The following is a 23,594-nucleotide window of genomic DNA, read 5'->3' on the forward strand; positions in this document are numbered from 1 at the left end:
TTGTCACTGCCAGCAATGAAACATAAAATAAAGTGCTGTCAGTAAGCTTACCTGTGTTCTCTACAGCTCATTGCACAGGGCCACTTGGAACCATCGATCAGGCAAATATGTTTGCAAGTACTTATATGTACTTTTTGAAACATTTCCCAAGATACTCCATTCCCCCTAACACAACAAATGCATTACAAAGCTTATTCCACCAGTCTCTTTATGATTGCACCAATTCTCATTCGAAAAAAAAACAAACAAGAAAAAAAAAACAATGGTCTCGCTTAAAAAAAACCTGCATAAAAAAAATAAAAAATTCAATCCCTCTGACACACACAAAATAACAGTCCAACCATGCCTACCTTACATTTGTAGTCGCTTTCTCTGTGTTTAACATACGCCTACGCTATCTTGGGTCAGAATACCTGCCTTTTAGCATTTTAAGAGGGTCTCTCCTGAGGATCATGAAGTGTAAGCACTCTGAAAAATAAGTCATTAAGACTACCGATCCAGGGGTGTTCTTATTATTAAAACATATCCCTGAGGATCCAGCTCAAATAGATAAAGGAATTGGATATCTCTGTAATTTGTGAACAGCCTTGGCTACATCTCATTTAATGTTACATAACACTGGCAGGTGTGTGTATATTTATGTTTAATTTATGTCACGGTTAGTGCGAGTGGTTTTTACTGATAGCGATGCCAACCCACAGCCTACATTATCCGCCCCATGTGACAACTATATTCTTAGAATCGATTCCAGGCAGTTATTTTTTTTAAAACCAATGCACAAATTGACTTTACAGAGCAGTCCACCAAGCATGGTCAGGAAAATCTGTAGAAACATTATGCACTCTTTGCATCATCGATAACCAGACTTTGATGTGTTGTTTTTCTCTGGTATATATCCAGTAAGTGATAAAAGCAGTATCAGACAAGACTATGAAAGATATTAAATTATGCCTGCGGTTTTATCTAATAGGGTGCAGTGTATTGATGCACAGATTCCGTTAATGTGTGTGTGCATGAACTGACAATAACACACTTTCATCTGCGTATATCGCAGGTATAATGTATTCCCCATTTGATTTCCTTAGCAACTGAGCTGATTAATGACAATTATGTGATTAAAGCATTATTTGTACGAAATACGCTACAGTTTTCTATTTTCTCACCAGTAGTGAATGGTTTTCCATAACAGAGTGAAGAGGCAAAGAATACATTTATGCAATGTGTCCACAGTATGTTGTTCCTTATTTTATTTAAGCATATTAAAACATATCATTAACAAGAAATCTGAAACCACAATGGATGGAGGCATACTACGAGGGTAATGAATGTAATGCAAATGTGGGAATAATGTTTTTATTAACTGACATACTGTAGGTTGTTCCTACTCACCCTCTATAGTAACTCCTCTTCCTGTTCTTCTTTATTGCAGGCTGGTAATGGATTCCAAGCAGAAGCAGAAGCGGAGGCTGTCTGACATTCCCAATAGGCTGAAGAACGTTTATGGAGATTGACAAAAATTGTAAAGGAACCAGCATTAAAGGCATACCACACATTGGGAGGGTGCAAGGTGGTGCAAGTGCATCACTCATGATTGAGACTATGTTGAGTAGTATCTTTGTATAGAGAAGGAATTACTCGGGCAAAAATGTGCAAATTGACAACAACTTACTGTATGTTCATTTATATATATATATATATATATATATATATATATATATATATATATATAAAGATATGTCCGCTTTTGGTGTGGAGATGACCCAGGCCAATGCATGGAATAGAAGCTGAATACTGTTATCACCTGCCTATTTTAAACTAGTTTTTCAGTTACTTACAGTAGCACAACAAATAGGCTAGAACTAATTAGTGTGATTTATGATTAATTTATGCACTGGGAGAACCACACAGTACATGGCACACTGTATGTTGTCTTAATATATGGGGCTTCTTTGGAATAGATTGGTGAATTATTGCATTTGAGTATAGTGGGTAGTTGTCTACAGTATATGCATTTGGTTATATACACTCACTTAAAGGATTATTAGGAACACCTGTTCAATTTCTTATTAATGCAATTATATAATCAACCAATCACATGGCAGTTGCTTAAATGCATTTAGGGGTGTGGTCCTGGTCAAGACAATCTCCTGAACTCCAAACTAAATGTCAGAATGGAAAAGAAAGGTGATCAAAGTTGGTGCCAGACGAGCCAGTCTGAGTTTTTCATAGTTTATCTGCTCAGTTACTGGGATTTTCACGCACAACCATTTCTAGGGTTTATAAAGAATGGTGTAAAAAGGTAAAAAACATCTAGTATGCGGCAGTCCTGTGGGCGAAAATGCCTTGTTAATGCTAGAGGTCAGAGGAGAATGGACCGACTGATTCAAGCTGATAGAAGAGCAACTTTGACTGAAATAAACACTCGTTACAACCGAGGTATGCAGCAAAGCATTTGTGAAGCTACAACACGCACACCCTTGAGGCAGATGGGCTACAACAGCAGAAGACCAGCAGGTTCCACTCATCTCCATTAGAAATAGGAAAAAGAGGCTACAATTTGCACGAGCTCACCAAAATTGGACAGTTAAAGACTGGAAAAATGTTGCCTGGTCTGATGAATCTCGATTTCTGTTGAGACATTCAAATGGTAGAGTCGTCAGAATTTGGCGTAAACAGAGTGAGAACATGGATCCATCATGCCTTGTTACCACTGTGCAGGCTGGTGATGGTGGTGTAATGGTGTGGGGAGGTTTTCTTGGCACACTTTAGGCCCCTTAGTGCCAATTGGGCATCGTGAGCAGTGTTTCTGACCATGTCCATCCCTTTATGACCACCATGTACCCATCCTCTGATGGCTACTTCCAGCAGGATAATGCACCATGTCACAAAGCTTGAATCATTTCAAATTGGTTTCTTGAACATGACAATGAGTTCACTGTACTAAAATGACCCCTACAGTCACCAGATCTCAACCCAATAGAGCATCTTTAGGATGTGGTGGAACGGGAGCTTCGTGCCCTGGATGTGTATACCACAAATCTCCATCAACTGCAAGATGCTATCCTATCAATATGGGTCAACATTTCTAAAGAATGCTTTCAGAACCTTGTTGAATCAATGCCACGTAGAATTAAGGCAGTTCTGAAGGCGAAAGGGGGGTCAAACACCGTATTAGTATGGTGTTCCTAATAATCCTTTAGGTGAGTGTAGTGTATAAGGGTTTATTTGCATTACTTTTGGTACAACCCTCTGACATTATGTGCTTCTTTCTGATTTGACATTGCCATGTGACTTTCACAGTAAAAAATAATTAATATCTGGTCTTTTTTAAATATACTTTAAACAATTTAATGTAAAGCTACTTTGAATCAAACTGGGAATAAATATTTCTCCCAAATGCCCCAGTTTTCTTAGATATATTTTCAGCAGATTTGTATTAAGTGACATGCAGCATTGACTGCATATCTAAAATTGTATTCGATGAATAACTTTGATAAGAGTAACCATAAATAAAAGCATTTATTCAACAAAGGTTTTTTTTTCCCCTTTTGCTATAAGTTAGATGTCCTCAAGCTCTTCATGGTCTTCATAGTCACTCCACAGATTGAAGTATGTTGTTGCAACGTAAGACCCTACCTCTTATGAGTTAATATTGATTTGTTGGTATTTAGTTTGGTTGTGCTGATGTGGTTTTCGTGTTTTCTAATTTGTTCACTCAGTTTAGGTTTCTTGGTGTGGTTTGCATTTCACATTAATTAATAAAAAATGGAGGCATGTTTTCATTCTGCGCACAATGGTGCTACCAAAACTGTTAAAACAGAACACTTTAAAAGGGTATCCCTGCCATTACGCTTGGATGATTTAAGACAGGGTAGCAGCTGTGAATTTTTTTAGTACACTTGTGACAAAATTAAGTTTTGTGAAATCCATTTTTATTAATTTTTTTTTTTAAATAAAACCTAATAAAATATTTTAAAAAGCAGACAGTGCTATGGGTATGTGTGTGGGGAGGATAATAAAAGTTTATACAACAATATATATAGTAAGAGACAGTTTATTACTGGGTAGTTATTAATATTTCTTCTTATGTTCTTCTTCCGGATTGTTACTTTTACTGTGAACCAGAATTTCCTAATTGATAAAATTAATTATATTCAATATAGGTGTCAGTATTGTCATCTCAAAGAGTGGTCATGTTCGAAATATGTGTGCGTTAAGTTTGCATGTTCTCTCTGTGTCTGGTGAGATGCACTTTGCATTCTGGTTGTCTCTCACAGTCAAAATACAATACAATATAAACAGAATAGACCTGCAGTGGGTTGGCGGTCCATCCATGGTGTGTCCTGGTTTCCCAGGATTGGCTCCAGGCCCCTGTAACCCTATGGATTTATAGATGCATGTACTGTATGGATGAATTGAATTGAATCAGTTGGATCTGACTTTGTTACACAAAAAGAAAGAGTGACACAGACAGATGGAGAGGAAAACAGACATTGTTTTGTCTCATTAAGGATTTTATATAAAGAAAATGAAACTGAGACACGACAACTGCAATTAAAAACACAAGCTTGTGTACATTTAACACAAATGTTCATAGTTAAAAAATTTCAAGAACGTCTTGTATATCCTCTTAAACAGTACCTTCAGTTTATTAGTGTTATACATCAAATCAGGTGATGTGTCATTTAAAGACGCATTCATCTATTCTGTTTACTATTTTATAGACACAGGTACGTGTTTAATTGCACGGAACTGCATTAGGTGTTTGGGTGCATATGTAGCTGCGTCACAGACAATGTTTTAACAGTCGGTATGACAGGATGGCATTGTAGCATGGGAGTGAAACAGATGCTTGTAATTCTTTGCAAACCAGCAAAGAAAGAAAGAATGCTCACATGATTTGATTAGAACTCTCGATGGGGACCACAGAGAGGAGACTTAATTAAAAATCATCTTGATGGAAAATGCACAGGAAAATATCATTTGTTAGGGGGTGCGGTGCAGCTGAGAATCTGGCAATCAAGGGACACCACGGGAAAAAAAAAAGACTCTAACTAACTGCCTGATCTAAATTGAAAAATGATAACAATTTGTCTGCGATGGCCACTAGGGCCAAGGTCGGACGCAAACTCTATTAAGTTTCAACCAGCTTGTTTTCTCACTTCTCCTTTAACATCAAGGGCCACTGTCACTTATCAAAGTAAACAAATTAAAATCTTCCTCGATTAGGCCCTGCAGCACAACGAGAAGGCCAGCAGCAAGAAGTGCAGAACTCCCTCAGCACCGCAGACTCTAACACAGTCACACTTTAGTCCCGCGGTGCAGCTGCCCAGCCAAATACAGCAAGCTGCTGAAATGGAGCGATTTGAAATACCCATTAAAAATAATGAGCAGGCTATTTTCACCGCCTGTTAGCGGAAAACAATCCATATTGCAGTGCTATCGCACCAAGCCAAGTGAAAGAGCAACAATTGCAGAAGGGAAATTTATTTAATGACCTCCTGTTGTGCTTAGCTAAGAGATGCATTATAGTGCCAAATAGCATAGTTTGGAACATTTTATGAGGAAATGATGTCTGTGATGTGCAGATGGACTTTAACAAATCACCAGTGATGTGGAAAGCGTGATCATGTAATTTCCCTTTGAAGCTACTCTGTTGAAAAAAAAAAAATATAGCAAAAGATGGTTATGATATACGTAATTATTAACTTGATATGCATGATAAAGCATTATAGCATAATTCTGATCTGTACACATCATAGTTTATTTGATAGCATGCAGTAGCATGTAATGTTCATGAATAAGTAACAGAACAACTGGTGGATAATTTCCACTTAATTGTTTCATTAAAGATTAGACTGTGAAAATTCTCAAAGGACCAGCGAAACTCTCAAAGGATCAGAGAAACTTTCAAAGGCACTGAGAAATGACTGAAAACGAACAATGTACAGTGATGGATAGTCCAAATCTAACATCTATATATGGTACAATAGTGGCCAAAAGTATTGAAACAAAAATTACATTTAATGCTTTAATGACATTCTCAACTATTTAAAATAATGTGAATCAAGATAATAGGTATAATTTGTTGTTTTATGCAATGAGATTGCTTTACAACAATCAGTATTTAGTCCATTATTCTTCAAAACTTGTCACATCCGCTTGGGCATACAGTCAAAAACAGTCACTTCTCCATTACTCTGGTGTCAATTGCTCAATCCATTGCTATGATTTCTTCTTGTACATGATGTACTGAAAATTGGTTCTTGACTGCTACTGCCTTCTTCACCACTCTCCAACAGTTTTCTATTGGGTTTTGGTCTGAAGATGCACCAGGCCAATGCACTAGAAGCTAAATACCGTTATCACCTCCTAGTTTTAAACTACTGTAGTTTTTTAGTTACTTACGGTACAGTAGCACAACTCTTGAGCCAAATCGGCTAGAACTAATTTGTGACATTTACTGAATGACTAAATAATGCACTGAGAGAACCATAATACAGTACATGGCACACTGTATGTTGCCTTAATATATGGGGCATCTTTTGAATAGATTAGTAAATAATTGCATTTGAGTATGGTGGTTAGTTGTTTAAATGCATTTGGGTATACAGTGTATAAGGGTTCATTTCAGATGCACAACTTAATACAAATAGACAGTTGCATTAGTGGGTCTACTTAATATTAGTTTTTCTTCCAGTGGCAAGGACACGCCTGGTGTACTGTAGATAATTAACCTATTAGCCTGTTTTTGGAATGTGTAAGAAAGCCATGTATAGTATGTAGGAAACAAACAAAGACATGGGAAGAACATGAAACATATTAAAGGCCGTTACCTAAGCTTAAGATAATAATAATAATAATAATAATAATAATAATAATAATAAAATTTCTTCCTTCCTTTTCTATAGGAATCATTTTAGGCTATATTGCTGCAAACAACAAATACACAAAAACACTCACCATACGTTAAATCTAAAAATACACTGACGGGATATTGTTTATATACTCGTTTATTGTGCCAGTAATTCTGGAGTTGACTGTAAGTATTCGCTGAAACAATGGAGCGCAATTAGACGAACGCCTTTCATCAGCTCTATTTGTGGCTCAGGCTTAAAGGAAAATATGCATTGCAGAAATAGTCCTATCCATCTAACAGGAACAACAATATTAGCGAAGAGAACTCTCTACTCTCCAGGGCTTGGATGGAGCTTATGGAAAAGCTCATTGTTTGATTTTCTCACTCAGCTTTATTCTCACTGAATGCACTAAAATGCTAATCTTCTCAGTGCTGTTTGCCAGAACAAGCATATAAACAGCCCAGGATATCAGGAAGACGGACAGGATGGGGATTAAGGCAGAATGTTTGTTCGTCCTGACTAAATGAAAGTAAGGGTAGCAGCGCATAGATTAGCTAGCACACGATCATGCACATTACCAAGAATTCACATCTTCTGCAATCACAAACAGATTATTCTTCCTGCTGAAGCATGGTTTCTTAAGGTGCCAATCTGTTTGGAGAGTTATGATTATCTTTCAGGCAGATGACTGTTCAGACGTTGCAGTATACATTAAATATCACAGAGACAGTTATACTTCCAGGACGTACTTACAATTTTTTTATTTTTTTTGTTTGTTTTTATGAGCAAACCTTTTTTTCTTTTGATGTCTGTCAAAAGTACAATCAATTTTTTTTGGAAAATTATGGATAAGCCTGTGACGACTGTTTCTTGCATTATAAGTAAATATTAAATAGATAGCATTTACAACCAACAAGGCATTTTTTTAAAGATAATTCCAATACAAACAGCATACTTATAATGGACAATTAAAAGCTGGAGGAATAAAAATAAAACCAGAATATTGTGTTTATTCTTCTTCTTGAAGTAGCATGTACTGTATGAAACCAATGAGTAGTTGCGTTTTCAATGCTGGTTTACCCTTCTTTATCCTTCTGTGCACATTGCTCTTGTCAGTGATGTTATCCCCATAAACATTTTGTAGCGCAGTGGAAGATCATCAACTTTGACAAGGGGGATTTTCAAAGAGGATTCAAGGATTGGGTTTAACAGTGGCACAAATGCACTGCTTGTGACTGGAACTTATTTCAAATGAATGCACATGTGATGAGAACATGTTTTGATGATGATGATGACGAAGACCAATTTTTTGAAGTGGGTTTTAATGTCAATTATATTCTAAATTTTTATACTGACTTTTATAAGAAATTTAGCTTAAAATAAACCACGGTTACAGTAAACAAATTTAGAAAGTTCTGGTATTTTGTAACACAGTTTGATTGTAGTTGTTGCAATCTGAGTATTGTAGGTTCCCAATGTTACTAACCTTAAAATACAAATACATTTTATAGCTTAATTGCTAGGAGTCACCATTTGGTTTATGTTGCTGCAATTTTGTATGTATAAAATTATATATTATTTTAATTATTAATGTGACGTATACATATTCTTCACTTTGAAAGTAAACTACCATAGGGAAGTCCATTTGTGTTATATGCAGTATATGCAGTATAAATATTGAATATTATTTGGTAGAAAAAATATACTACCTGGCAAAGTCACACACTCTTATATTTTTTCAAATACTTTTGGCTTTGATTTCATTGCCACAAAAGGTTTATACAGAGGGCACTCCTGTATGCACTTTGAGGGTCTTCACTTCATCTGTTTCCCTTCTTACCCTGACATGCCCATCACTCTGAAATTGAGTCTATCTGGTCTCATTAAGCAACATGACCCCTTTACCATAGTTTCAATGTCCAATCTCCACTTCCTAGCAAACTGAAGTATTTTTTATTAGTTTCACTGACAAATATTTTTCTTATGGCCACACAACTGTTTAGCTCCAATCACATTGTGATTGTGGACATGCTCTTATGTTCACTATTAAACATAGCTGTAATTTCTATTGTTGATTTTTTTATGGTGCAACAGTGTTAAAGTGATCTCCAATCATGTTTGGTTTCCAACTAACAGTTCCAACTGACAGTTCAGCGCTCTCCTTCCAGTTTTTAATAATGTGTTGGACAGTTCTTAAATCAATTTTAGTAATTTTATTGCTTTGCTTGATGCAGTCCAATAATTTGACATCTAAAACAGATTTTTTGGCCAGGGTGACGCCCTTGAGAACCCAACATTTTTCTATTGTTAATTCACCAGCGTTGGTACAGTATGCCAATGATGTCCTGACTCACAAATACAGCCAAAGACACACGGTCATCCAAATCACTTTGCTGCACCTTTACAATAGAAATGTTCTGCTGGTGAAATCAGTGATGGTAATAGTGTAGCACTACTAGTGAATAGTTTGATAGTAGTGTTGGTGTTGGTAGCAGCACTAATATTGAATAGTTTTATAGTAGTGGTGTTACTTGTTAGTGTAACAGTACTAGCAGCCCTACATTTTACTTGTTGTAGTAGTAATTGCACAGGAGACATAAAGAAAACTTGCAGTGTTCAAACAAATGAACACTGAAGTCCCAGTGGCACTTAAGTAAGTATCAATAAGTGCCATGCTCCGCTGAGCTTTAATGTCTATGAAAACCTGCAAGACAAACTTGTGTAAAAGCAAGAGATATGAAAGATATGGAGGAGAGAGATCAATAGGGAGATTTGTTCAATTTAAATTTCAAACAGATAAAGACCTGTTAATGCAGCCATGGATTTGTGAGATTGCAGCCCACAGCACGTTTCAGCAGATAACTTTGATTACCTCACTAATATAAATGGGGCTAATGGGTGAAGTTATTCAATCGACTCTTATCCCTGCTGAGAGAACAGCTTCCTGCTCAGAGACGGTGTCAATGGATTCATACCAAAAGTGAATTATCACTTTGTTCTATTGTTATCAAAAGCTTTTTTTTCTTTTCTTTTCATTCATTTACTCAGTAACAAAGAGACATCTTAAATCAAGCATTATTAGAATCAGGACTTTTAAGTTTATTTTAGTACCGAATATTAGTGATGAATAATATTGTGTATTCATACAATATACAGTGGGGCAAAAAAAGTATTTAGTCAACAACCAATTGTGCAAGTTCTCCCACTTCAAAAGAGAGGCCTGTAATTTTCATAAAGGGTATACTGTACCTTAACAAAGAGAGACACAGTCACTCTCCAAACTCCACTATGGCCAAGACCAAAGAGCTGTCAAAGGACACCAGAAACAAATTTGTAGACCCGCACCAGGTCTATCTGCAATAGGTAAGCAGCTTGGTGTGAAGAAATCAACTGTGGGAGCAATTATTAGAAAATGGAAGACACAAGACCACTGATTATCTCTTTCGATTTGGGGCTCTATGCACGATCTCACCCCGTGGGGTCAAAAAGATCACAAGGACTACCCCCACACGGGGGACCTAGTGAATGACCTGCAGAGAGCTGGGACCAAAGTAACAAAGGCTACCATCAGTAACACACTGCGCCGCCAGGGACTCAAATCCTGCAGTGTCAGACGTGTCCCCTGCTTAAGCCAGTACATGTCCAGGCCAGTGTGAAGTTTGCTAGAGAGCATATGGATGATCCAGTGGGGATCGGAAGAATGTCATATTGTCAGATGAAACCAAAATAGATATTCGTGTTTGAATAAGAAAGAATGCTGAGTTGCATCCAAAGAACACCATACCTACTTTGAAGCATGGGGGTGGAAACATCATGCTTAGGAGCTGTTTTTCTGCAAAGGGACCAGGGCGACTGATCTGTGTAAAGGAAAGAATGAATAGGCCATGTATCGTGAGATTTTGTGTAAAATGAAATGTGATGAAAGATGAAAGCATGACAATGATCCCAAACACACCGTCTGAGCAACGAAGGAGTGGCTTCATAAGAAGCATTTTAAGGTCCTGGAGTGGCCTAGCCTGTCTCCAGATCTCAACTCCATAGAGAATCTTTGGAGGTAGTTGAAAGTCTGTGTTGCCCAGCGACAGCACCAAAACATCACTGCTCTAAAGGATATCTGAAAATTACAGGCCTTTCTCATCTGTTTAAGTGGGAAAACTTGCACAATTGGTGGCTGACTAAATACTTTTTTGCCCCCCTGTAGCTACAGTATGATCAGTGACCGTACTGGCTTAATGGATATCAGGGTAGACAGTGTAGCAGACTGGACCTAGTAATAGTTATTGAAAATGCTGCCTTTGCAATGAAAGAAAAAATAATCAATTCATGAATTAATTTGTCTTCAGTACCCTTTTTCTCGTGGTCAGGGCTGTGGTAGATTTGAAGCCTTTCCAGGGACCACAGATGCATATATAAAATGAAGCGTGTATAAATGTATATACATTTATATATTTTGGGGGGATTTTTCCCCCTGATTTTCTCCCTAATTTAGTCGTGTCCAATTCCTCCCACATTAAGGCTACTACTACCACTCAGTCGGGAGGGCCGAAGACTATCATGTGTTTCCTCCGAATCACGTGACGCCAGCCGACCGCATCTTTTCAAACTGCTTGGTCACGCACCGTTAGGGGGGGTGTTTGCACTATTATTATTATTATTATTATTATTATTAACACTGTACTTGATGTAGACTGGGAAAGAGGAAATTACTGCTGGCACAAAAAAAATTTAAAGGCTTTGAAAAGGAGAGGATGTGTTTATATGGGTAGATGAGTCACGTTCTGAGAAAAAGATAATTGCAATACTTTATATAACTGACAAATCTGTGTTTTTTATATACAGCTTTCTATGGATTTGCTGTATTCTTCAGCCTATACATTCACTCCCTATTCCATAGCATGCAGAACATTTACAAAAAGACCATCTTCGTGCTTCGTGACTTCTTTGCATCACTCAGGTTTTGCTGGCAACCGCATTCTTTGTAGTGTTTGAAAGTGTACAGTATGTTACCATTACTTTGACCAAGTCAAAAAAAACTTTGCACTGTAGCTGTACGTGTTATCACCTAGGGAGCTGTAAATGACCTTTATTTTAAGTATTTTCATTAACAGGAAGAAAAGTATGAATAACGTTTTTGTTTATAATTTTTTTGGGTTGTGATTTCTTCATAACAAACCTTTAGTCTGATGAGCTCTGTTACCATGGAAACAGCTACAAAGACATGTGTTTTCTTGTTGTACATGCCTTTTTAAAAAGTATGCTTGAATTTTGGCCAAAAAAGTTGACATAGTATATGTTTTTGTCTTATATAAATCTGAGACTGCAAATGGTTTGTGGCTTTTGTTTTTGTCATATTCTAATAATAGTCCTACTCAGATAACATTAAGTTTAAATGGGGACTTGGGATCGTTTCATGATTTGTTCCAGTGTAATTTTATTTTCAATCAGTTATTGAGTGTTTTTTCCTCCTGTTTAAGAAAATTCCTCAGTTTTTTTTTTTTTTTTTGTGTTTTTTTTTGGTGATTTTGCTTTGTTTTTCACCACTTCAACTTCCTGTATTTAGCTGTTCAGCAGGAATTTTTTTAGCACTTTACAAATCACAAAAAAGGAGCATGATTGCACCAGATCATTTCAAATGCTCATATACGGTCATAATAGCTGCAGCTATAAAAAAAAATCATCTGACTTTCAATATCGCTTATCCAGTACAAAGTTGAGCTAACCACAATGTCACCATGCAACATTTATTTAGTAAAAAAAAAGAAAAAAAAAGAATGATATTGCAGAAGTATATATATACATGTTAAATAGCAAGATCTTAAAATGTCATTACAGACACACTAATCCCATCTATGTAGGTCTAATGATCTCTATGTCCATCCAATAATGTTCCCGGGAATTTATCTGTGCTTTATCAGTTAGACTCTCGTTTCAATTCATGGTTCATTAGACATTTAACAAAGCATCTTTTCAGGAATCTAGACATATTGCAACTTTTGTCTTTGTTGATTGGCTCTGTTAAGTGACGTGTATAGCCACGCCCACTTCAAGAGCAAAATGAATGACTTTCAAAATTTCATAAAAATCTGTCCAGTCAGTTTTGCATAATGCTGTGAAAAAACCAACTGGACACACATACAGATATACAGACATGCAGACAGACAGACAGACAGACAGACAGACAGACAGACATATGGACATGTCAATATACAGACAAAATTTTTTCTAAAACTGCTTTCTGGTCCTCCAATGTAAGAAACGTGAAGATATCACTGAAAGAGCGAGTTCTGAGCAAAGTACTGTAGAGACAAAACATTTCTTTTATTTATATAGGTTAGTTCCCAGGAATCAGACATACACAGACATCTAATTAAATCTTTGCAGTTGGTTTAATGTCCTCTGCACTACTGATACGATATTATGATAGTGCAAAGCTGCTTGAAAAAGTGTCTCAGTGACATGATCTCAGATTGTGTGTGTGTGTGCACATGTGTGTGTGTGTGTGTGTGTGTGTGCGTGTGTGGGTGTGTGCATCATTGTGTGTGCGTGAGTGTTGCTATTTATTAATGATGTGATCTTGTTTGTTACAGTCTTTGTTGGCATAACTGACGGTCAGTACTGTATGTGCATCTGGTTTAAGTGAATCGCACCAAAATATAGTAACACCATACGTGGAAATGTGCCTTGGTATGTCAGTGCGTAGGTAATTGTAGCGGAAATGTGGTAGACTCTATCCTGGTGGTTTGCTGATTGGCTAGCTCTCTCTTCCCAGGCGAGTAGATAATGAGACGCCCGTCATCAATTATTCATGAACCTGCGCCGTTCCACCGCAGCATCCTGTACTCCACATAATACAAAAGTGTTGACGCACTCCCTTTCTCCATAATTACATCCAGCTCGTGTGTGTGTTTTCGTCTGTGTGTGTGTGTGTGTGTGTGTGTGTGTGGGAGTGGGCTGACACAGGGAGATGGAGGACCATGTCTACACTTGCCTGAGTTAGAAGAAACACCCAGGCTGAGCTACAGTACAGAACATGGTGCCTACACCAGCACAAAATGTTTTTTTTTTTTTAAACATTGTTCGAAAGAAAGTTCCAGCTAACACATTCTCGGGTGAGAATGGAATTTTACTCGCTAGAGCAATATGCTAACAGGTGTGGAGTCATCCCTGTCTTTCTTTTCTTAGATTCAATGAAATGTTCTTTTGGAGTCCAAGCTGAGGTGTCAGTTAGTGCCCATTCCAATGCTTCTGCATCATCGGATCAGGATTATGGCGACTCTGAGGTCCAGATAGAGGGCAGGACCGTATAAATGGGAGAGCAGAGACAGATAAAAGCTTAAGGTCTGCAGGCACATGCTTATTGCTACTAGTGATAGAAAAAGTCCAAATGGGGACAGAGGGAGAGAGATAAAGTTTTTCTACATCACAAAACTGTGATTGGAATTCATGTGATTTTCTTTGCGTCTGTGCATGCGTAGAGTGCTGACGTTATCAGCCAGCACCAGCAGCACAGGGATTTTATAGCCGCGCTAGCAATAGCTGCTAAGACACCTTTCTTTCTTTTTTTCTGGGCTTTAACAAATTCAGCTGACTAACTTCTTGCTGTCCTCCAGAGCAAAACCCCTGGGATGTTTTTGCTAAAAGTGATCACTCAAATACTGCATGACATGATTTAACAGAGATAGCTTGAACAAGGAGATATCATTGAATACATGAGAGGACATATAAAAGTCACTTGTACTGTAATTATGAGCATGAACTGTCAGGCAAATTCCATCTGACCCAAAAAAAAAAAAAAAAAATCGGAATTCAACAATATGGCTTGACGTAGCCTTAATTAAACCATCTCAACCCTACATGGATATTAAATAATCAAGACATTTGATTGTTTGTTCCTCGTTTTCTATCCCTTGATTACATCCACATGAAAGTAAACATTGTCTATGTGCATGACTTATTGCCTCAACCAGCTGCCCTGGGAACATTTTTGTCAAGCTTCGTAAAACAAATCGTTTAGTTAAGTTAAGCCTTTATTTGTCACATATACATTACAGCACAGTGAAATTCCTTCTTCACATATCCCAGCGTAACTGGGGTCAGAGCCATGATACAGCACCCCTGGAGCAGATAGGGTTAAGGGCCTCGCTTAAGGGCCCTTGAGCAATGGCAACCTGGTGGAGCTGGGGATCGATCCACAGATCCTCCGAGCAGTAACTCAGTGCCTTAGCCCTTTGAATTAGTTCTTATTCAAATCTGTATTTGTATCTGTTAATCCGTTCATTTCCGAATTATGTGTTTATATATTCAATTAAATCAAATTCATATAGTGCTTTTCATTTGAGACAATGACCACTTCAGAGTGGAACTATAAATACTGGAACTATCCAGTGACCACAGATTCCTAAACAAGTTTAATGTGCTGTGCATTCTGTGATGCGCTTCTACTAATCACTTGTAAAAAAAAAAAAAAAAAAAAAAAGTGGTTATTTTGGTTACCATAGCATCATGTCAGCTCAAAGTAGTTTGATCATTCTCCTTCAACCTCTCTTACATTTCTCACTCACAAAGCTTACTGTTTATTTTGTGTGTGTGTGCAATTCTGTATAAAATCTAATGACCGTCAAGAATGAAAACCTCATGAATTACTCAAATAACCTTGTGTGGAATCAACAACCACACAAGAGTTGTATCGTTCATGCATTTTTAGATGTGTTCCTAATAACATGGTCATTGAGTACTTGGCGCCTCCTCTGAAATGGGAAACCTTTGCTGCAAGGTTTATAGGATGTGGAAATGTGGGCAGCCAGATTCTAAATTCAATTCAATTCAATTCAATTTTATTTATATAGCGCTTTTAACAATGGTCATTGTCCCAAAGCAGCTTCACAAGAAAGAAAATGAAAGATTTTTTTTTTTTTGTTTGTTTTTAAGAAAGAAAAGAAAAGAAAATATTTGGAAGTGTGTATGTGTGAGAAAAATGTGTCTAGATAATAATGAAATGAATGAATGATGAATGAAATGTCTCTGATGAGCAAGCCAAGGGTGACGGCGACAGTGGCAAGGAAAAACTCCCTGAGATGGCAATAGGAAGAAACCTTGAGAGGAACCAGACTCAACAGGGAACCCATCCTCATCTGGGTGATAACAGATAGAAATAACATCAAGTGTGTTGTGCAGGTGAAAGTTCAATATATCAGAAGTTGTGTAGATTCAGTTCAGCAGTAGGTGCAGAGGGCAGATGGGGTCAGATCACTGGAAGCACAGGAGCAGGATGTGTAGCTCCAGCCATCATAAAGCAGAATCTAGCTGGAGCAGGTCCTTCTCAAGATGCTTTAGAAACCTCGCAGGGTTGGCCTTTGTCTACTGAAGCTGGCACAATCTCCAGATGTCTCAGGATGGGTAGAAAAATACAGAAAAGATGGAGAGAATTAGCGTAGTTGCCATTCAGGATAAGTGTAATGGAGTATGAGGTTATGGGTTGAGTTACGCGTATGCCAGATTAAAGAGATGCGTCTTGAGTCTACTTTTGAATTGGGAAACCGTGTCTGCTCCCCGAACAGTGTCTGGAAGGCTATTCCAAAGCTTTGGAGCCAAATATGAAAATGCCCTGCCCCCTTTTGTAGATTTTAAAATTCTGGGAATTACCAGAAGTCCGGAGTTTTGTGATCATAAGGGACGTGGTGGATTATAGCGTATCAAAAGACTGGTTAGGTATGAGGGAGCTAAACCATTTAAAGCCTTGTATGTAAGTAGTACTATTTTGTAATTAATTCTAAATTGAACAGGTAGCCAGTGCAGGGATGATAATATAGGTGTTATATGATCATATTTTCTGGATCTAGTGAGAACCCTGGCAGCTGCATTTTGGACTAACTGTAGCTTGTTTATTGAGGATGCAGGACAACCACCTAGTAGTGCATTACAATAGTCCAGTCTGGAGGTCATGAATGCATGAACTAGCTTTTCTGCATCAGATACGGATAGGATACTCCTAAGTTTGGCAATATTTCTAAGATGGAAAAAGGCTGTTTTTGTGATATTGGAAATATGATTTTCAAAAGACAAGTTGCTGTCTAATATCACGCCCAGGTCTTTTACTGTTGAGCTAGTAGTAACAGTACATCCTTCTAAACGCAGGCTGAATTGTGAAAGCTGTTGTGTGCTGGTTTTTGGGCCGATGAGCAATATCTCTGTCTTATCTGAATTTAGTAAAAGAAAGTTATTGGTCATCCAATCTTTTATGTCCTGGACACACTCTGTTAATCTAGACAACTTGGGTATTTCATCTGGTTTTGTTGAGATGTATAATTGGGTATCATCAGCATAACAATGGAAACTAATCCCATGCCTTCTAATGATGTTTCCCAGGGGAAGCATGTAAATTGAGAACAGGAGAGGTCCTAAAACTGACCCTTGTGGGACACCATATTTCACTGACATTACATCAGACGGTACTCCATTTAGATCTACAAAATGGTATCGATCAGACAGGTATGATCTAAACCATTTTAATGCCTGCCCCTGAATACCTAAATAAATCTATTTCTTATAATGTTATAATAGTGTAAACAAAACAGTACAATAATTTTATTATACCAGTGTAAAAATAAAATAAAGTACAGCTACTACCATGTTTCAGGGAAAGACGCTAAGAGAGAAAAAAATAAGTTGAGGAAAAAGAATCGAGTAAGACAGAAGCGGGAGCTGACAGACGATGAGCAATCATGAGTCCTATATTCATTTTTTTTATGTCCAGAGATGAACTGCTTTTTATTAACTTGTTGCCCGCAGAGTGAGACAGATGTGAACAGGGTATGTACTCAGTCAGTCATGCTAGATGCACACACACACACACACACACACACACAAACACACTCCACAGACTGATCGGTGGCACTTGGTGATGTCACCTTTCTAATGCAGTCTGTCTCTTTTAGTGATTACAAAAACACAGGGTGATTGAATTTCTTTCTTTTTCTTTTTTCATTTGTAAGACGGAAAAAGCCAGTGAGGGAAACAATCCTACTTTTGCTTCCATCCCATATTTCACAATAGGCAAAAAAATACCTATATTCATCACATAATCTGAATATATAGAAAAGGCAAAAAAATGAAAAAGCCAGGCAATGTAGGTCGGGAGTGGATTTTTCCGGCGTATGTGTGTCTGTAAAACACAGAGTAGATCGGTCAGTAATGAGAGAGACTTGACTCTTTCTATCATCTTAAGGGTTGGTGCTCACAGAGGATTTCACAGCCCAGGGGAGATAAAGCTGCACTAAGTCACCTATGAAAGAGGGATAGAGGGACGGCGATTCCTCCTCGCTACAAATCAGTGGACTGAAAAGTGACAGTGTCCTTGATGACGGCGAAGTGCACATCACTTCCCAGTTACATACTGGAACTAAGCAGATAAGAACATGCGCATGGAGTACATACTACACAATATAAAACTGTAGAACAGGGTCAACGCCATGTGCACTGCATTCTAATCAGAAAGTTGGTCCCTAGGTAGACAGTATTTTTAGGGCGATATTTGCACAATACTTTAATAAATGTAAGCTGTCCTATTTGGTACTGTAGGCTCTACTTTAGCCAGATTTAAAGACATCCTTGAATTATATCCTAAATCTGTTCCCTGAATAAGCATGGCGGAGCAAACTGTTGAAACAATAATAAAAGTGGAAGATGAAAATTGATCTAATCTTAAAATTCCAGAAGATTTTTCTGTTATTCATGTTAAATCACACTATTCGAATAAATAATCTGCAACTGCATTATCTCTAATTGAACTGGACCTGCTGAATATTTATAATATTACATTAAATTAAATGCTGTAGAACAAGGATATCATCATCGTCTATACCGCTTTATCCTGTGTACAAGGTCGCTGGGGGCCTGAAGCCTATTCTAGGAGACTTAGGGCATGAGGCGTACACCCTGGAAAGGGCGCCAATCTGTTGGCAATGCCAATTAGCCTATTTTGCATGTCTTTGTATTGTGGGAGGAAAAAAGGAGTACCCGGAGAAAACCCCCCAAAACGGGGAGAACAGGCACACAAAGGCAGAAATCAAACCTGGCTGGGAATCCAAACCGGACCCTGAAAGTGCAAGGCGACAGTGCTAACCACAAAGCCACCATGTTGTCTAGAACACGGACATCTTAAATGAAAAACAAAAAATAATCCTATAAAGCCCAGTAAACAGTCATTATGGAAACAAAATCAGTACTTGGTGTGACAATGCTTTAAAGGCTGTTTTATAAGAAAATGAGCTATAATTTTTTTTTTTTACTGAGGATCCTGCTGAACCACCCACAGATGTGAACACAGATCTGAGTTTGACTACTGCACCTGTTTTTAGAAATAGTTTTAAGCTAAAAGTAAGCTGATCAGCTTTAATGTATTCAGATTTCAGGTGACATGTCTGCCTGTCTTTCTGTATGGCAGAACTCTCTGCTTAACCTAATCTGAGTATCTTGTTTACGCCGTACTTGTACACTCCCTATTGGGTAATCAGAAAGTGAATCACAGAAAAGAAATAAAAAAAGTAGATCGGATAAAGATTAGGTTTTGTCTTAAATAGACTCCAGTCCATTAAAATTCACTTATACTACTTCAGCGCTGTTATTTCAGTGGTAAAAAATATTAACTAATCCCAGTAAAAATATTCAGTTTCAATTTTTTTTTATATCTGTGGGTGCAGGTGTTTGTTTGCATTGAGCAAGCAGCTTATTAGAAGCTTATTTTAGATTAGAAGTAGATTATTAAATCCTTCACATAACTGTTCATAACATTGCTTTTATTCAACAGTTTGATTTCACTTATGCAGGTGCAGGTTAAACTTCAGGCAGATATGCAAGTACTGCAAAGTTTAAAAATATTCTGTCCAGCGGTCAATTTAAGATGCGCCCACAGTTTGATGCATGGCAGGCTATTATCTAAGTATCGCAAAAGTTTCATAAAATTCTGTCCAGCCAGTTTTGTGTGATGCTGTGACAAAATCTGGAATGGACAGACATACAGACAATTTTTTTCTTCTGAGACTCATTTTGAGTCCTCCAGTGTATAAAACATTGATATCATTAAAAGATAAATGTGCATAGAAATCCAACTAATTTTAACTGAACTCAGCTAAAGTAAATAATCTGCTCTAAAGCTAAATTTAATTGTTTAAACTTGTATAATGCTTTAGAATAGTTGCAGCTAATAAGATCCTCTGGGGTTAAACCTCAAAAAGTATAAAATGTAAAGCATATCTGTATATAAGCAAATCTAATTGCATCACTTATCCGGAACAATCTGATATTTTGATTTTAAATTTTGATTCATACATATTTTCTCACAATTTTCATGCTCATTTTTCGAACTTTCTTTTTGATTCTGTAAAGCTGCAAGAGTGTGCACCAGCTAAATTCAGTGCACCAGGTAGGAGTTACAAAGCCCAGGAGGCCATAAGCATAAGAACACCTGTTACTATACAGTATGTGGAGTAATACATATAGTGATATAAGGTCCCTAATGCTGTTATACTCTATATCAGCACTCATGGTGTGGGTCTTATCTAATCAGATTACTTGGCCAGAACTAACGACTGCATAATAGGAAATTAACCTGTGAATCATGGTAATAGTACTGTATGGGTTACCACAATACCTTCTATGCTTCCCGTTTGCCTGGTACGACAGGTACATTTGAAGGATGTGGCTTCTAATACTGCTTTCATCACGGAATAGAGCTATAATGAACATAATTTGCATGAAACATATTCTAGCTAAGTATACTGTATAATAAAACACACATAACAATCCCATAAGGACTTATACAGAGTTGACCACATGATGCTGTCACATCTAGTGCAAAGTCCTACATTTTTGTGCATCAGCCAGGAACAGATCTGAAAAGGAATAATGCTGCAGCCATCCCTTTAGCCTCAGAGCAGATCTAAGCATGAACATTTCATAAAGCTGTCTTTTTTCCCCACTCCCTGCAGTGATCAGAATCAAAGCCATGTTCCAATTATGTTTCATTACTGTGATCCTAATGATGCACCATGATCATTTATTGATTTAAAGTCAGCTTGCCACTGTTCCCATACAGAAATGCTGTGTGCTTTGCGCTCCCATGGAGAATAATTTCCAGGACAGGCTTGAGACTGTATAAATTTAGCTGAAAAAGGCACTGGCTCTATTATTTACATAGTGTGATTAAGGATTGATGGAGCACAAAATGAGGGTGAATTCACAATGAGTCTGCTTTTGTAAAGAGGAGAGAACTGTGAAAAACAAAAAGTATTAATGGGAGACAGATTGATGGTTTGTCTCATATTTTAAGCATTACACAGGTGTAGTAATAGCTTGGTGGGTTGAGGGACCAGAGCATGGCAGGCTTTTATTTCATGTTCCTGGTTCCATTCCAAGGCTGGCAAAACTGATTCTCGAGCAGCAGTGGCTCTGAAAGCGAGCTGTAATTTCATTGCAGTGGAAGTATTCTTGTAAAGAAAATATTACAATTCATTTGATCTGGAATTCCAGGTGCATTTTAGCAACATTGTGAACCCTCCAGGTACAACATGTTCACGACAATGTGCCTATCTTGGACACGGTCCTTCCACTGTGTCCCATATGTGTGGTGTGTTGATGTTGCAGTTCTGTGTGGCAGTGCTTCACGGTAACTCTGTCAATATGACTAGGACTGATCAGAGAGCTGAGCTTCATTCAGAGGCCTGGCACATCAACGTGAAATTGTATTTGTTCTACAACGCTGTGATGGCTCTCCCAGTGGAATCTTTTCATTTTCAACCTATTACCCCACTGTTAGGATCCATTTGCTCGCCAGCATTACAATGTAAGCATACTCATATTTCATGCTGTTGGTTTAGAAAGGAAGTACCTGCTCTAAACAGATACCTTAAGCTGATAATAATAATAATAATAATAATGCTCATAATAATAATAATAATAATAAAAATCCAAGGTGGTGGGAAATACAGTAACGGCTTTATTAAATTAGTGCAAAAGACACACATAACTCATTCATAACGTCATTGTTTACTTTGTTTTATAAGGACTTAAGGGTTCTTTCCCACAAATCCACAAACATTTTATTTTTTTCTTTCTTTTTTTTTTTCTTTTGATCCACTTCTCACAAGAGCAAAATACGAACCGAACAAACCGACAGCCTTTTTTTCCTCCCTTTGCTTTTTTGCATTTGCTTCCCCTTGCAGGTGAAGAGGGGACGCCGAGACAAGTGTCATACCAACAGAGCTGTGAAAACACTGGTTAGACAGACAACCCATCTGCAAACCAGTTTAGGACTCCAGATTCAACTAAAATTTCTTGGGGACAAAAACAAACAAACAAAGAAAAAAAAAACAACTGGAGTTAATACACGAAAAAGAGGAAATACATCAACAGCACTGAAAACAGTGTCTAATATGTAAAAGATACAGTTTTTTGTCTTTTATTTGGGAGGGGTAATTGACTGCAGTCAAATTACATAAGTTAATCAATAAAATTGTACAATGGTAAAAAATAAAATATATATATAGCGTACCCCCCCCACCATTTCACATCATTACTATAAAGATATATTCCACTCCATAACAACTAATGCGATAAAAACCAAAAGAAAAAAATAAAGACTTAAGAGATTTGACTTGTAGGCTTTTGGCTACCACCTTGCCCTAAGAAACCACAGTCACGGCAAACTAAACACGCCTTACGTCCTCGCCTTACATTAGTAAACAAAGTCGTACAGTACTCTTTAACCAGAGACAAATAAAATACATCAGAAAGTCTAATTGCTTTCCCCCCATCCGGTACATCCTTATCCAGTGAGAGTTCATTCAGGCAGTAGCATCCATGACAGTGTCCAGTAGTATGAGGGAGAAAGATGAAGCAGGAAAGAAATAAGGGAGAGGGGGAGATAGGGGGAGGGACTGGAGATGGGTAAATTATGATGGTGCTGAACAAAAAAAAATATATATAATAAATTGGAGGTCTGAAGTTAAAGGTGTCTTCTGAAATGTGGTGAAAGGTCCTTGTCAGTTGCCTCGGTCTTGGTTTGATGGGGGGCACGGACTGGGAGATGCTCATCAGTGTTGTAAGAGGGCAACAGACAGACTGAGCTTTACAAGCCTGAGAGAGAGAGAGAGAGAGAGAGAGAGAGAGAGCGTGAGAATAAAGAATAAACAGTGGGCGTTTTAAGCTGAACTGAATTTATCAAAGATCAAAAGGCAATCAAAGACATAACACTTTGAAGTTATGATTAAAAGCAGTGAAGATGGTAAGACTTCAAATGTTTTAAACTTCTGATGCTCTTTCTTTAGACAGTTGATGTAAACATGTCATTGCATTATTGAAGTTTTGTCTCCCTCCGACTTTCTTTGTGTGTGTATGGGTGTGTTTGTTGGCTCAGGTGGGGGGAGGGCTGTTGTGTACAAATATCTTAAACCTGTGAGGGCATTTGACTTGTTCCTATTTAAACAAAATTGCAGACTTTATTTATATAAAAAAAAAAAAGAGCTTTTAAAGTTGAGCTTTTAAAGTGGTGGTGGTGCTACAGCATGGTGCAACATGTACTGTAGGTGCATCTGGGTCCCAGGTGCTATCCTGAAGTCTGTGTGGGTGTTCTGCATGTTCTCCCTATGTCCACATGGTTTTCCACCAGGGTCTCCAGGTTTCCTCCCACCTCTCACCTTCAGTGGGTGGATTGGCTAAGATAAACTTTCTGTAGGTGTA

The 23,594-nt window shown here is 37.7% G+C and overlaps 1 protein-coding gene across 1 annotated transcript in view; it reads right to left on the minus strand.

Moving 5' to 3' along the window:
* Positions 1 to 21,832: 21,832 nt before the first annotated feature.
* Positions 21,833 to 23,594, minus strand: part of cdh13 (cadherin 13, H-cadherin (heart)) — a 421,723-nt gene continuing 419,961 nt past the window's right edge. Inside the window, exon 15 of the mRNA XM_053500544.1 lies at positions 21,833 to 22,991. Coding sequence (XP_053356519.1) covers positions 22,984 to 22,991 — 8 coding nt within the window. The 3' untranslated portion in view covers positions 21,833 to 22,983. The remainder of the gene's footprint in view (positions 22,992 to 23,594) is intronic.

This window comes from Clarias gariepinus, chromosome 7, assembly GCF_024256425.1.
Source record: "Clarias gariepinus isolate MV-2021 ecotype Netherlands chromosome 7, CGAR_prim_01v2, whole genome shotgun sequence".
NCBI classification, from domain to species: Eukaryota; Metazoa; Chordata; class Actinopteri; order Siluriformes; family Clariidae; genus Clarias; species Clarias gariepinus.